This window comes from Schistocerca nitens, chromosome 5 (genome assembly GCF_023898315.1).
Source record: "Schistocerca nitens isolate TAMUIC-IGC-003100 chromosome 5, iqSchNite1.1, whole genome shotgun sequence".
NCBI classification, from domain to species: Eukaryota; Metazoa; Arthropoda; class Insecta; order Orthoptera; family Acrididae; genus Schistocerca; species Schistocerca nitens.
This window is the reverse complement of record NC_064618.1, coordinates 704,779,707-704,792,813: the sequence shown is the minus strand read 5'-3', so window position 1 is coordinate 704,792,813 and position 13,107 is coordinate 704,779,707. Positions and strand designations below refer to the sequence as shown.

The following is a 13,107-nucleotide window of genomic DNA, read 5'->3' as shown; positions in this document are numbered from 1 at the left end:
CCCCTAGAACTTAGAACTAGTTAAACCTAACTAACCTAAGGACATCACACACATCCATGCCCGAGGCAGGATTCGAACCTGCGACCGTAGCGGTCTCGCGGTTCCAGACTGCAGCGCCAGAACCGCGCGGGCACTTCGGCCGGCTATTACGATTTTCAAACGCCATAATTGTCCCAATATTTCACACGATAACACAGAAAAGCACAATTTGAAGGGCAAAAATAAGAAAACACATTAACATAGCACTGAAAATAATAACTAGCTAATCGCAAGCGCAGCTGCGAAATACTTGGTGCAAATCTACATGTATGCCACAACTGTTTTACTGTACAACAATGAAAGACTGCAACTACAAAGGAGATTCTCTCTACAAATACGCACTAGCAATAAACAAAAGCTACACTAATTACACAAACTACAAGAAAAAATCATAAGATTCCAGTGAGGTATCCTCGACTAAGGGTCGACATATGAAACGTCCCCTTAGAAAAATTAATGAATGACTGTGCTGATGAACCTCTTACATTATTTGCTTGTCAAACAGCTGACCAAAAAAAATGGACGCAGACATTACTCTCTTTACTTACTCTGATCGACACTAAACTGACACACAATATTTTTAGCGCAACGCAATCTGACTTTTAAAATCCTTACAAAAGAATGGCCCTTACTAACAATAACCTATAACTTGCACGAATCACTGACCTCAAAAAAATCTTCGTTACTCAAACTACTGCAATACAGCGAGCGCCAATACTGCCAGCTAAATAAAAGATTCTAACTACTGAAGTCACTAACTACTGATAGGAATAGCTAGCAAATGAAAGATTTTGAGAAAGAACAAACAATGTATTTATCTTAATAGTGTTCAAAAGTCATTATATATATATATATATATATATATATATATATATATATATATCACTTCATGACATCCAGTCTTACAAATTTACTGTCTCTGATGGACACACGTCCAGATCATCCGTTCTCAAAACTCCGCCATCTCTCTCCCCACACCCACCACTGCTGGCGGCTCACCTCCAACTGCGCAACGCTACTCGCTGTTAACAGCCAACTGCCCAACACTACAATAGCAACTTCCAGCAATGCAAACCAGCCACAGACTGCACACAGCATAGTCAGTGATTTTCATACAGAGCGCTACGTGGCGTTACCAATATAAAAACCTAAACAGCCTACTTACAAACTTAGAACTACTTAAACCTAACTAACCTAAGGACATTACACATATCCATGCCCTAGGCAGGATTCAAACCTGCGACCACAGTAGTCGCGCGGTTCCAGACTGAAGAGCCTAGAACCGCTCAGCCACCGCGACCGGCCACGCAAAACAATAAGGGGTGCAAGCCCCCTCCATGAAAAACACCATCATACTTTAACACCATCGCCTCCGAAATTTACTGTTACCACTACACACCCTGGCATATGACGTTCACCGGGCATTCGGCATAGCCAAACCCTGCCATCGGATCGCCCCATTGTGTACCGTGATTCGTCACTCTACACAACGTTTTTCCACGGTTCAATCGTCCAATGTTTACGCTCCTTAAACCAAGCAAGGCGTCGTTTGGCATTTATCTGCGAGATGTGTGGCTTATGAGAAGCCGCTCGACCATGAAATCCTAGTTTTCTCAGACCCGCCTCATTGTCATATTACTTACAATGGATCCTGATGTGATGATCTGAATAGACGTCTGCCTATTACACATTACGATCCTCTTCAACTGTAGGCGGTCTCTATCAGTCAACAGACGAGGTCGGACTATGTACTGTACCTGTCCCTTCACGTTTCCACTTTACTATCACATCAGAAACAGTGTAACTAGGGATGTTTAAGAGTGTGGAAATCTCGCGTACAGACATGCCACCCAATCACCTGATCACATTCGGAATCAGTGAATTCCGCTGAGCACCCCATTCTACTCTCTCACGTTGTCTAATGACTTCTGAGGTCTCTGATATGGAGTACCTAGCAGTAAATGGCAGCACAATGCATCTAATAAGAAAAACGTATGTTTTTAGGGTTGTCCGGATACATTTTATCACACAGTGTATACGCAGGTAGCTAGAGTGCACATACTCCATCCCGGATGGTAACGATGTGGCAAGAGAAAGTGCATCCGGCCACCCCTTGAACTAATCGTGTCCAATCTGTTCATAACCATGTATACCCTGCCCTGATCCCGGACTAGGGCAAAAAAAAAAGATATTCTGTTTGGTGAGTGGGAGGAAGGGGAGATTACAACTTATCAGCTACGGTCTGGGATTATGGAAGGTGGCTCGAACGGGGATTCTTGTAATACTGCCCTAAATACCTTATCCGAAGATAACCTTCAGTAGTTAATCAGAACCGACTCGGAAGGGTACCGCCTTATAATTTCTTTAGTCCGCAGCTCGTGGTCGTGCGGTAGCGTTCTCGCTTCCCACGCCGGGGTTCCCGGGTTCGATTCCCGGCGGGGTCAGGGATTTTCTCTGCCCTTGATGACTGGGTGTTGTGTGATGTCCTTAGGTTAGTTAGGTTTGAGTAGTTCTAAGTGCTAGGGGACTGATGACCACAGATGTTAAGTACCATAGTGCTCAGAGCCATCTGAACCATTTTATAATTTCTTAGTTACTGTGTAGACTGTTAAAAGTGAGAGGTTCAGGTGGGGATCGGGGTAGTATGGGGTGTTTCGAACTATTGTTGCGTACAAGACAAGCAGATGCCATATCTGTACTACTTCATTAGGCACTGCCAAACTAACCTTTCCTTTGTTGTGAATTACTCCTTGTTTTATTATTTTGAAAGTGCTGAAAACACAAATCCCGGCGTATTATGAGTTTCTACTCCAAATATACCAGAAATGTTCGGCCATCCGTATTACCATAAGTCAGTTCTGCCCTCACAGATGTACAGTGCTGTGACGTGTGGGTCAGAACCTAGACACATTTATATACATTGATAGAACCAGTCTAACACTTTTGCTGAAACAGACTGTTGCTGATAATACAACTCGAAGCACTGTTGAATACAAACTCTGTCTTTTTTCACTGTTCAGAGACATAGGTTCACATATGTAGGAACTTGCGAGTTAACTGATGGTCTCCCTTTTGCCGCCGGACACGGTACTTTTCTGGCTACTTGCTGTGGACCAGTTGCTCACTAGAAAGTAACCTGGCGTAGAATTCCTCTCGTATCCGTGTGTCGGTCTATTTCAAGACAACACTGGACTCGCATTCTGGAGGACGACGGTTCAAACTATCGTCTGGCCACCGAAATTTAGATTTTCCGTGATTTCCTTAAATCGCTCCACGCAACTGCCAGGATGGGTCCTCTGGAAGGGCATGGCCGATTTCCTTCGCCACCCTTGACCCAATCCGAGCTTGTGCTCCGTCTCTAATGACCTCGACGTCGATGGGATGTTAAATCCAATCTTCCTTCCTTCCTTATTTCAAGACACGCTGCCGACGATGGCGCGGATAACTTTTGTGTATTTTTTTTTCCTACTTCCGTCTCATTGGTGTGACCCGTGATGTTGCGATAGATGGGAGCATGTTTCTCGTGTCGATAGCAGCCGCCAGCGCTATGACTGTCAACTGCACCACCCACAGAGCTCGAGTTTTCACTGGCAGACTTGTCAAGGCTTGTTCCCCAAATCGCTCCACTCTCTGTGGCTGTCTTTATTCGTATTTGCTTACGCTTGCCGCCGATTGCCATTTTAAAGTGCCCACACCATACAAAGAGGCCTTAAACATAACGTAGAGCAGTGAATAAATGATAGTGAGGCCTTCTAGCCATTGCTGACCACGGTTGTCAGTAGGAATGTTAAAAAAATAGAAAACGTAGGAAGAGTTTCTGCCTAGTAAGTACGACAAGAAATAGATTTCATTTTTCCGGAGTAACCTTCGACAATGAAAATCCTGAGCCTGAATAGACAAAGTCAAGAATATTGTAGATCGTGAATAAAGCTGGTATTTACTGAAAAGGTTGTGCGAAATGAGAAACACGTTCTGTTGTTTACAATCCGTGTTACGAAGCTGCTCCGATAACGAGAGGCGATCGCCAGAGATTAAAACGTAGCCAAAGCTTGCCAAGAGATTTCGTTGGACGAAGTTCAGTGCTCCCTGTCGACAGCAAATGCCGTGGCTGTGTGCTAGTGTTTGTACTCTGCCGAAAATGTTGGCTACAGTTCTTGAGCCAGGGCAACCCCAGACTGCCTATGAAAATGACTGTAACCCAAACCGGTTTAATTAAGATTGTAAAGATTTTACCTGAGAATGGTTGCCACTCGAAACGTCGTATTACGCAAAATAAAGACAAATTGGAAACGATGCAAGAAACGTATCTCCTTGAATAAGTTTGTTATGGGTGTGGACTGCCTTGCAACAAAATCAAGATCTATCGCGGTATAGAAATTCGACCAAAATCTCTCTACGGAGGGAAGGCAGTTACACGTGTGGAAAATATGTGAAGGAACTTGTTCCTCTTATGTTAATAGACGCGGGAGGGAAGATATGTTCCAAAGTGAGTGAAACTTCCGTTTCCAATAAGAACTGCCGAAGTGATGCACATAACGAAAGGCCTCTGTACCTGACGTCGACATGTTACAGATTTTTTTAATACTTATTATGGTCACTTACTACGACCTTTCGGAAGTCCGATAACCTTCAAAACCTCCCCCGTGTAATTCAACATAGTATCTGCGAACAACTATCTCGTGAAACCCATCTTACTCTGATCATCCACGAAACCCAGAAGATGGCAGGTACTAGAGAATGGGTATCAGGTCAATGCTGTCTGTGTCCTTTGACTTCAGAAAGATGTTCGATTTAATTCCGAAATGTCACGTAGTGATCAAGTGTGAGTGTGTGGAATAACGCACCAAGTTTTAATTGGACTGAAGAAATCCTAGCAAATATAAAACAGCATGTCCTTTTAAAAGTAGATGCACTTGTATACTGTATAGAGAGTTCGCAACGCTAGGGACTGGTACGCAACGCAGGAAGACCTGCAGATCATCGACGCTATAATCTAAAGTAAGGAACTGCACAGAATTACAAACATCCTTTATTGTTTGATTTTATCACTGTTGAACAATCATTGGAAACAGACACATCGATTAAATGATTTTTAGTGTGTACACAGAGCTAATTAAAATTGTTTGGGGTCGACAAATCTAATCGTAAAAAGGCCAATTCGCACTCAGCCGGGGAAACATCGTGTAATGCAATCCACCAACGAAGGATATACTACGAAACCCTAGACCGCAATTTGTTCTTTGCATCAGTTACTCTAGTTACGCTACTACCCGCATACTACGTACACACAGTGCTTACTAAAGTTGTTTGCAGCTGGCGTAGTAACCAATGGGATGGTGCCACGTGTCGTGGCGAGTGTGCTGACCCGGTGCAAACGCTCCAATTTTGACACAATAATGGAGACAGCCTACATGCGTACACGTGTTAGTTGTACCGCTTTTGTTTTCACCATCAACATTCATGTAAAAGGCGCACGCAGGGAAAGCAGCAGCTGCCAGTGTTACCATAATTAATTTGCACCACAAAATGACAGGCTGAAATCACCGATGACAGGTGGCGGGTTGTTTGCACGCAGCTCGTGGCAAGAGCGTAGGCGTGTTACAACACGTCGTTAAACACTGCTTTGATAACGCTCAATGGGCACGAAAATACAAAAATGTCACGAATTAATAAGTTTCTGAAATGAGATATGATAGATTATTTACCTCGCTTTACGGAAAAATGAACGAGACCAATAATATTTATAGCCTAACACTAACGGCTGAATAATAAAAATCGTTAAATTCTTAAAGCGACAGACAACGTTTCTACTTACACTCCGGCGATGATTTGGAGCGATGACAGACGTTGTATAACTGCCTAGATTATTTCCCTGGATGACAAGCATTTATAAGCTGCCCAGAATAGGAAATGATGCGGATCAAACGAAAGGCCGTCAGCAGCTATCAGTTTGTGCTCCATCGTTTTAGGGTGCACCATTGGAGCCAATACATGTTTCAGAACGGAAGTAACGTATACCAACAGGTAGCACACGAAGACGATGTAATGTGCTTCGTAAGCACTGACCGAGAAGAATTATAGAAAGTAAATGTAATCCTGCGACACATGAACTTGAAAGATGATGTCGAACTGTCAATGTGCCGTTAGCGCCTCAGAAAATTACGTACCTCCTGCTGAAAGGGAACCTAGAAAGAAATACGAAAATAAATTTAAACATAACAATCAAAAGAAGCGTACAACGAGATGTCTAGAGATATCCCTGGACGGGAATCATAATTTGACGCACCACAGAGGAAGCGGGTGCGTAAAATACAAACGCAGTGCCCAAGATTAGAAAGATCGAAAAAATGAATATTCTCCTTAACTGGAAAACAGGGCACATCATCAGCTTACATTAGCGTCACTTGTAGCATACGTGCAAGCATCACAGAGGAACGAATGCACCTGGAGCATTTGGGTGATTCTGTAGTCACACATACAGGGATGAAAAGAAGCCAACTGAAACCGGAAAATACTGAACAAAATTGTTTTCAAGAGGATTCAGTGTGTTAGTGCAAGTGAGTCGGAAAAAAATGGATTATAAAAAGTTACAGTGGAATGTGGAATCGAATCGAATCTACTCGTATTATCACAGTAGAAACGCCCTACGTCTAATGAATCCAGCAGACAATGGCTGTTGACCGGAGTAGTTTGTGGACGGGTCCAGCAGAGGAAAGAAATTTGTGCAGATTAGATATATCCTAGGGATTAAACAGAAGTGTAATGATTTTGCTCATAAAATCTGTAGTTATCAATAACAGTATCAGTTGTTAAGTAATTGGTTTTTCTTCTTCCCCTTCCTGGCGTTTATCTGCTATTATCTTCAAGGTTCAAATGGCTCTGAGCACTATGGGACTTAACTTCTAAGGTCATCAGTCCCCTAGAACTTAGAACTACTTAAACCTAACTAACCTAAGGACATCACACACATCCATGCCCGAGGCAGGATTCGAACCTGCGACCGTAGCGGTCGCGCGGGTCCAGACTGTAGCGCCTTTAACCGCTTGGCCACCACGGCCGGCTATCTTCAAGGAATTGGCGTATTAATTACAGAATTTGGCAATGTTAGTGGTAGAGGGTGGCCGGATACTCGATCCAAGAACGATTTTCACACGTGTTCCATACTCCAGAGCTTTGGAAACAGCTTAGCAACTGTTATAATTTAAAAAACATCACACTCAGAAAAAAAAAATTGACGTCAATAGTGATGGCTCTTCAAAGTATCATCAGGAGTAGACGTCTTGAAATTACTAAGTAATATGCTAAGGTGACAAAAGCCTTGGGACCTCCTTTTGCCCGGTGTAGTGCTGCAATTCTGCATGGTATGGATTCAACAAGTCGATGGAAGTCCCCGGCAGAAATATTGAGCCATGCTGCCTCTACAGCCGGCTATAACTGCGAAAATGTTGCCGGCTTAGGACTGTATGCACTAACTGATTTTTCAGTTATGATCCATAAATGTTTGATGCGGTTCCTGTTAGGCGATCTAGGTGGCAAAATCTTTCTCTCGAACTGTCCGGAATATTCTTTAAACCAATCGCGAACAATTATGTCCCGGTGGCCACTCCATCATTCTTTTCAAACAAGTCCATAAAAGTAGAGCACTTGCCTGCAAAACGCGAAGATCCCGAGTTCGAGTTTCGGTCCGGCAGACAGGTTTAATCTGCCAGGAAGTTTAATATCAGCGCACACTACGCAGCAGAGTGAAAATCTCATTCTGGAAACCAGACCACAAATGGCTGGAAATGGTCGGCAGGTAGCCGAAAATAACCATTTCCAGTTAGACCAGAGGACCCAGACATTCCATGTTAACACTGTCCACACTATTATTTAGGCACCACCAGCTTGCACAAAGCCTGTTGACGGGGCAATGGCTTCATGGGGTCTGCAACACAATCGGACCCTACCAACCAGTCACGGTTTTTCAGTCGTCTGGGGTCCAACTAATACGGTCACGAGCTCTGGAAAGGTACTGCGGCTGATGTGCTGTTATCAACGGCACTTGCGTCGATCATCTGCTGCCACAGCCCATCAACGTCAACTTCCACGCACTATCGTAACGGATAGGTTAATCCCATGTCTCACATTGATTTCCGCGGTAATTTTATGCTGTGCTGCTTGTCTGGTAGCACTGACAGCTCTACGCTAACACCGCTGCTCTCGGTCGTTAAGTGAAGGCCGTCGGCCACTGCAATGCCCGTGGTGAGAGGTAATGTCTGAAATTTGGTATTTTCGGAACCCTCTTGACACCGTAGATCTCTGAATATTGAATTCCTTAACGATTTCCGAACTGGAATGTCCCATTCGTCTAGCTCCAACTGCCTTTCCGCTTTCAAAGTATGTTGAGTCCCGTCGTGCTACCATAATCACTATGAAAACAGTTTCACATGAATCGCTTGTGTACAAATGACAACTCCTTTTTATACCATGTGTACGTGGTACTATCCCCATCTGTATATGTGCGTATCGCTATCCCAAACTTTTGGCACCTCAGTGTAAATTAGACATCGTATTCTGCACAGCTGTCTGGCGAAAATGTTGCCACTTCTCATTTCACTGTTTCGGCGTCCGCCCATCACTGCAGCTGGACCCCTTTGTTTTATCTGTGCAGGCGTAGCGGGGGTGCAGATAACCGACCTGAAGGTGCCGGCCGCAGTCCGGAACGGTTCGTCGTCGGCGGTGCTCGACTGCGAGTACTCGCTCAAGCCGGAGGACCAGGACAACAACTCGGGCCTGGTGGTCAAATGGTTCTTCAACAACAGTCCGGAGGCCGTGTACCAGTGGATCCCCGACCAGAAGCCGCAGGACCTGGGCGCCCTCAAAGGGCGGCTCAACCTCGACTACCTGGCGTCGGACAACAAGTACACCAAGCACCGCGCCCTCAGCATCTCCAACCCCACCACAGACCTCACCGGCGACTACCGCTGCTCCGTGTCCACCTTCAAGGATGAGGACTTCATGAACAAGAAGATGGTCGTCTTCGGTAAGTGCAGTTGTTCTCATTATTGTTATTTGACAGTAATTCGAAGCTGTTACACCTGTGTTTCTTACTGTTACGGTGGCGCGCTTTCTTTTTCGGATCGGGCCACAATTACCTGGTTAACATCTACAGATTTTCTCCGTGCTCTAGGACGACGGACAATTTTACTCATCCAGGAAATATTCTAAGGTTTAACTGACCGGGCGTAACCTTTAACAGCTATGATCTGTTAATTTGCTGCATGTTTCTCTTACTCTGCCGGTCTAGGTTACTAACTAAAAGGTCAAAAACACTTCCATCAAGTAATTACAATATAGCAGGTATACTTTTAGAGCGCAAATTTTCGTTAAAAATGTCAATGTATTATAGTTTAAGTTGCTATTTGGTGCACTCAAACTGCACAGTGTTACTAACATTCAGCATCTTTACTGATCCAACGACCTTCCGAAAAGTAACCACAACAAAAACCTGTCAAGAGTCTAATGTTCAGTTAGCTTTCAGTGACTACATTTGTTTGTTTAAATATTATACAGTTGTTTATTTTTCAGCAAGTTATCATCCAAGCAAATGCTGTAAAGTTCGTCAAGCGGTTTGCGACGTGTAGGAAATGTAGGCTAACGAAATTCCTAGGACAATCTTTCCAATCAGATAGTGGTGATCAAGTTCCCTGCATTCTATCTTCTACCACACTGTACCTCACCAAGATATGGGTACACTACTGAACAGTTTACTAAACATCTTGAGAGTATTTATTTATTTGCTGCTACCATTTTTAAATGACTTGCCACTAAGTTACTAAGACAGACTTAATAATATGAAGTTGTACACGCACAGAATGTGGAACTTACTTGATATTTCTTATTAGTATTAGGGATTAACAATATTGCAGTTTTAAATAGTATAGGCTTAAAAGTAATTAAAAATAAAGATCTTAAAATTAACGATTTATGAACAAGAGATAGAAATTCAGGAAGACGGGAAGACGTTACGACATACTATCACTTTACGACATAAATTCGAAAACATTTTCTAAAATAACAAGAATGTTACATTTAAGAATGATGAATAAAAGATTAGAGGGAAGTATACAGATTTGTGTTAGAGATCCCACCACACAGCTGTCTCGGTTGTGAGGGCTCGGCAAATCATCGAGCCTGCCATATTCGGGACAGCGTTTAAAATGCTTCTCTAATTCTCATTTGCTAATTTATATGTAGAGATGAGTGTTGCATTATTCTTATATTACATCATTACATCGTTTTCCTCGAAGAAATTATTTTACCTAAGCGTAATAAACAATTAACATAATTTAAATTAAGTTATTACTCAAAACGTTTCAGTTTTTAGAGTGCGTTCTTCTTGGATGAAAACACAGCTTTCTCGTTAATCACTTCGCGCAGTCAACTCATCGTCTCCACAACGTAATTCCATGCTCTTTCTGATTGTCTGAGACAAACAGTGCCCAGTAACAGCTGCTGTTTTGCTTCATTAATTAGGTTCTTCTTCTGCTCGACTGATCATAAGACTTTAAATAATTTCAGTACTGATTATGAGTTCGAAGAAAGACGAACAAACTTTAAATAACAACACATTTCCGTGTCGGAAGGAATGAAATAAAAGCATTTTTCCCTACGTAAATATTGGCTCAGTTGCAAAATGTCTTCCGTTTATTGCAAGCGATAGACTTCACCACTGCTCAACATTGTACACTTACACGTACGCACGGTGATTCAGTTGCTCCTACCTGTTGGTTTTATGCAACCAGAAATGCCTTCAAATACCACGCACTAAATTTTCTACTTTCATACTCTCTCGCTCACTACTCGTAAATTATTAATCCTGCAGAAAACTGAATAGTCCTTTTTGTAGGAAATTTAATGTAGTTTAATTTTTACTGCGAACGTTTCCGCTAGAGACGGAGGTTTACTTCATTAAATTTCCACAAAAAGATCCTATTCGTTTTTTTCTGTAGAGCTAAAAGGTTGTCCATAGAGGGCGAGAGAATATGACAGCCTTGTGTGTTGTTTTTGGAGGCGTTGTGGGTTACATAAAACCTAACGTTTGAGGAAGCTGAGTTACCCTATGTATTTATTTACTGTTTTAAGATTCATTCTTCACACTCACTCTCCATTCACTCCTTCGCAATGCATGATAAGAAGAAAAAACTGTTATTGTTAATCAAAATCAGCTCGAAACGAAAACCGTTCCAAGAAGCGCCCTGATCTTGCTTGGTGGGCAGAACACACTCTTGATATTGTGATTTTTCAGTATTCTGTTGATATTAGCAAATAAAGGTCCTGCATACTGTAGAAAGGCTACCATCCTGGTCTCTTCTTCTTGTTCTTCTCTCTCAGTATCAGGTCGTCTGGAGGGATATAGCGCTTTGCGGACGTTCCTTGTTGAGTATCCGTTGTCTGCGAGCACTTGCTGTAGATGTTCTAACTCTGCTGCTAAGCTGTCTGAGTCGAACTGTGTTTTGGCACGGTGAACAAGTGTTCTCAGCACCCCATTCTTCTGTACCAGGTGATGACAGCTGTCAGCCTGTAGGTATAAGTCGATTGCAGAAAAACCGCTGGAAAAATAATACTTTCATAAAATAGCTGGGAGCTGCATACTGAGCGGTTCTCAGTGGAAGAAATTAATCGCGGTTAAGGCAGATGCCAGACTGAGATTCATTGGAAGAATCCTCACTAAACGTATTCCATCAAGAAAGGAGTTAGCTTACAAGACACTCGTTCGGCAAATACTTCACTATTGAAATAAATGATTGTAGATTCGTCATAACTTTCGTAGAAAAGTACCTTTTTTTCATTTCTTGATGTTGACTAATTTCGGACATCTGTATCCATTCTCAAACCATCCGTGCTGTAAGTGTGACTCTTTAGAGTCCTCTAATATCCGTCCTGTGTGGTGTAACTTGCTGTCGTTAATTCGCCCATATACCGCTTTGATTACAGCACGGGAAGTTTCTGTACACGGACTATCGCTGTATTTGTTAACGTTTCAGCACGGATGGTTTGAAAATGGGCACCTCATCAAGAAATAAAAAAAATAGATACTTCTCAGTACAGCTTATGACGAGGCTACAACCATTTATTTCAATTATAATACAAGTTGCAGAACTATATCTCGCGCACAGCATGCTGCAAATTCGTAAAATTGACTATCTCTTGTCAGTCTGGGATCCTCACCAGACAGGCTTGATAGAGAAAATACAGAAGACGAGTAGCGCATTTCGTTGCAGCTTCATTTAGTACACTCGAGAGCGTTACGAAGATGGTCGATCAAATCTACTGGCGGACTCTGCTAGAGAGGTGCTCTGCGTCTTGCTATGTTTTACTGTTAAAGTTCACAGAGCGTACGTTCCTAGAAGTTTCGATCAATGTATTACTTCCTCGTACGTATATCTCGTGAAAAAGTCATGAACATAAAATCGTAGTGCCCACACAGTGGCTTACCGGCAATCGTTCTTCACGCAAACTATTCTCGACTGGTACAGCGAAAGGGGGTGGGGTGGGGGGGGGGGGAGGGGGAGACAGCCATTCACAAAGTACCATCCCTTACACAGCGTGAGGTAGCTTAGGAAATACAGGTGCAGATGTATATGTATAGGGCGACAATTATTGAACTACATGAAATAAAATCGCCATAACTTCTCAACGGTTTGCGTTAGGACGTTCAGAATTCACTGCTGGCCGCAGGCTCTGCATGGCTTGGTTTAGCGACGAAGGCCACTTTCATTTTGATGGGTTCGTCAATAAGCAAAAATTGGCGCATTTGGGGGACTGATATTCCGCATTTCGTGATCGAGAAGTCTCTTCACCCTCAAAGGGTGACTGTTTGGTGTGCAGTGTCCAGTCACCGAATAATCGGTGTGACATTCTTTGATGGCACATTAACTACCGATCAGTACGTGTAGATTTGGAAGATGATCCCATCCCCATTATCGAAAGTGACCCTGATTTAGACAAGATGTGGTTCATGCGAGGCTGAGGTCGACCCCATCGAAGCAGAAGAGTGATTGATGTCCTGCAGTAGCAGTTTGGGGA

The 13,107-nt window shown here is 43.0% G+C and overlaps 1 protein-coding gene across 1 annotated transcript in view; it reads left to right on the top strand.

The window, feature by feature from the left end:
- The window catches only part of LOC126259503 (uncharacterized), a 1,382,428-nt gene that overhangs the window by 774,726 nt on the left and 594,595 nt on the right, over positions 1-13,107 (top strand). Inside the window, exon 3 of the mRNA XM_049956351.1 lies at positions 8,690-9,061. Within this exon, the coding sequence (XP_049812308.1) occupies positions 8,690-9,061 (372 nt within the window). The remainder of the gene's footprint in view (positions 1-8,689; positions 9,062-13,107) is intronic.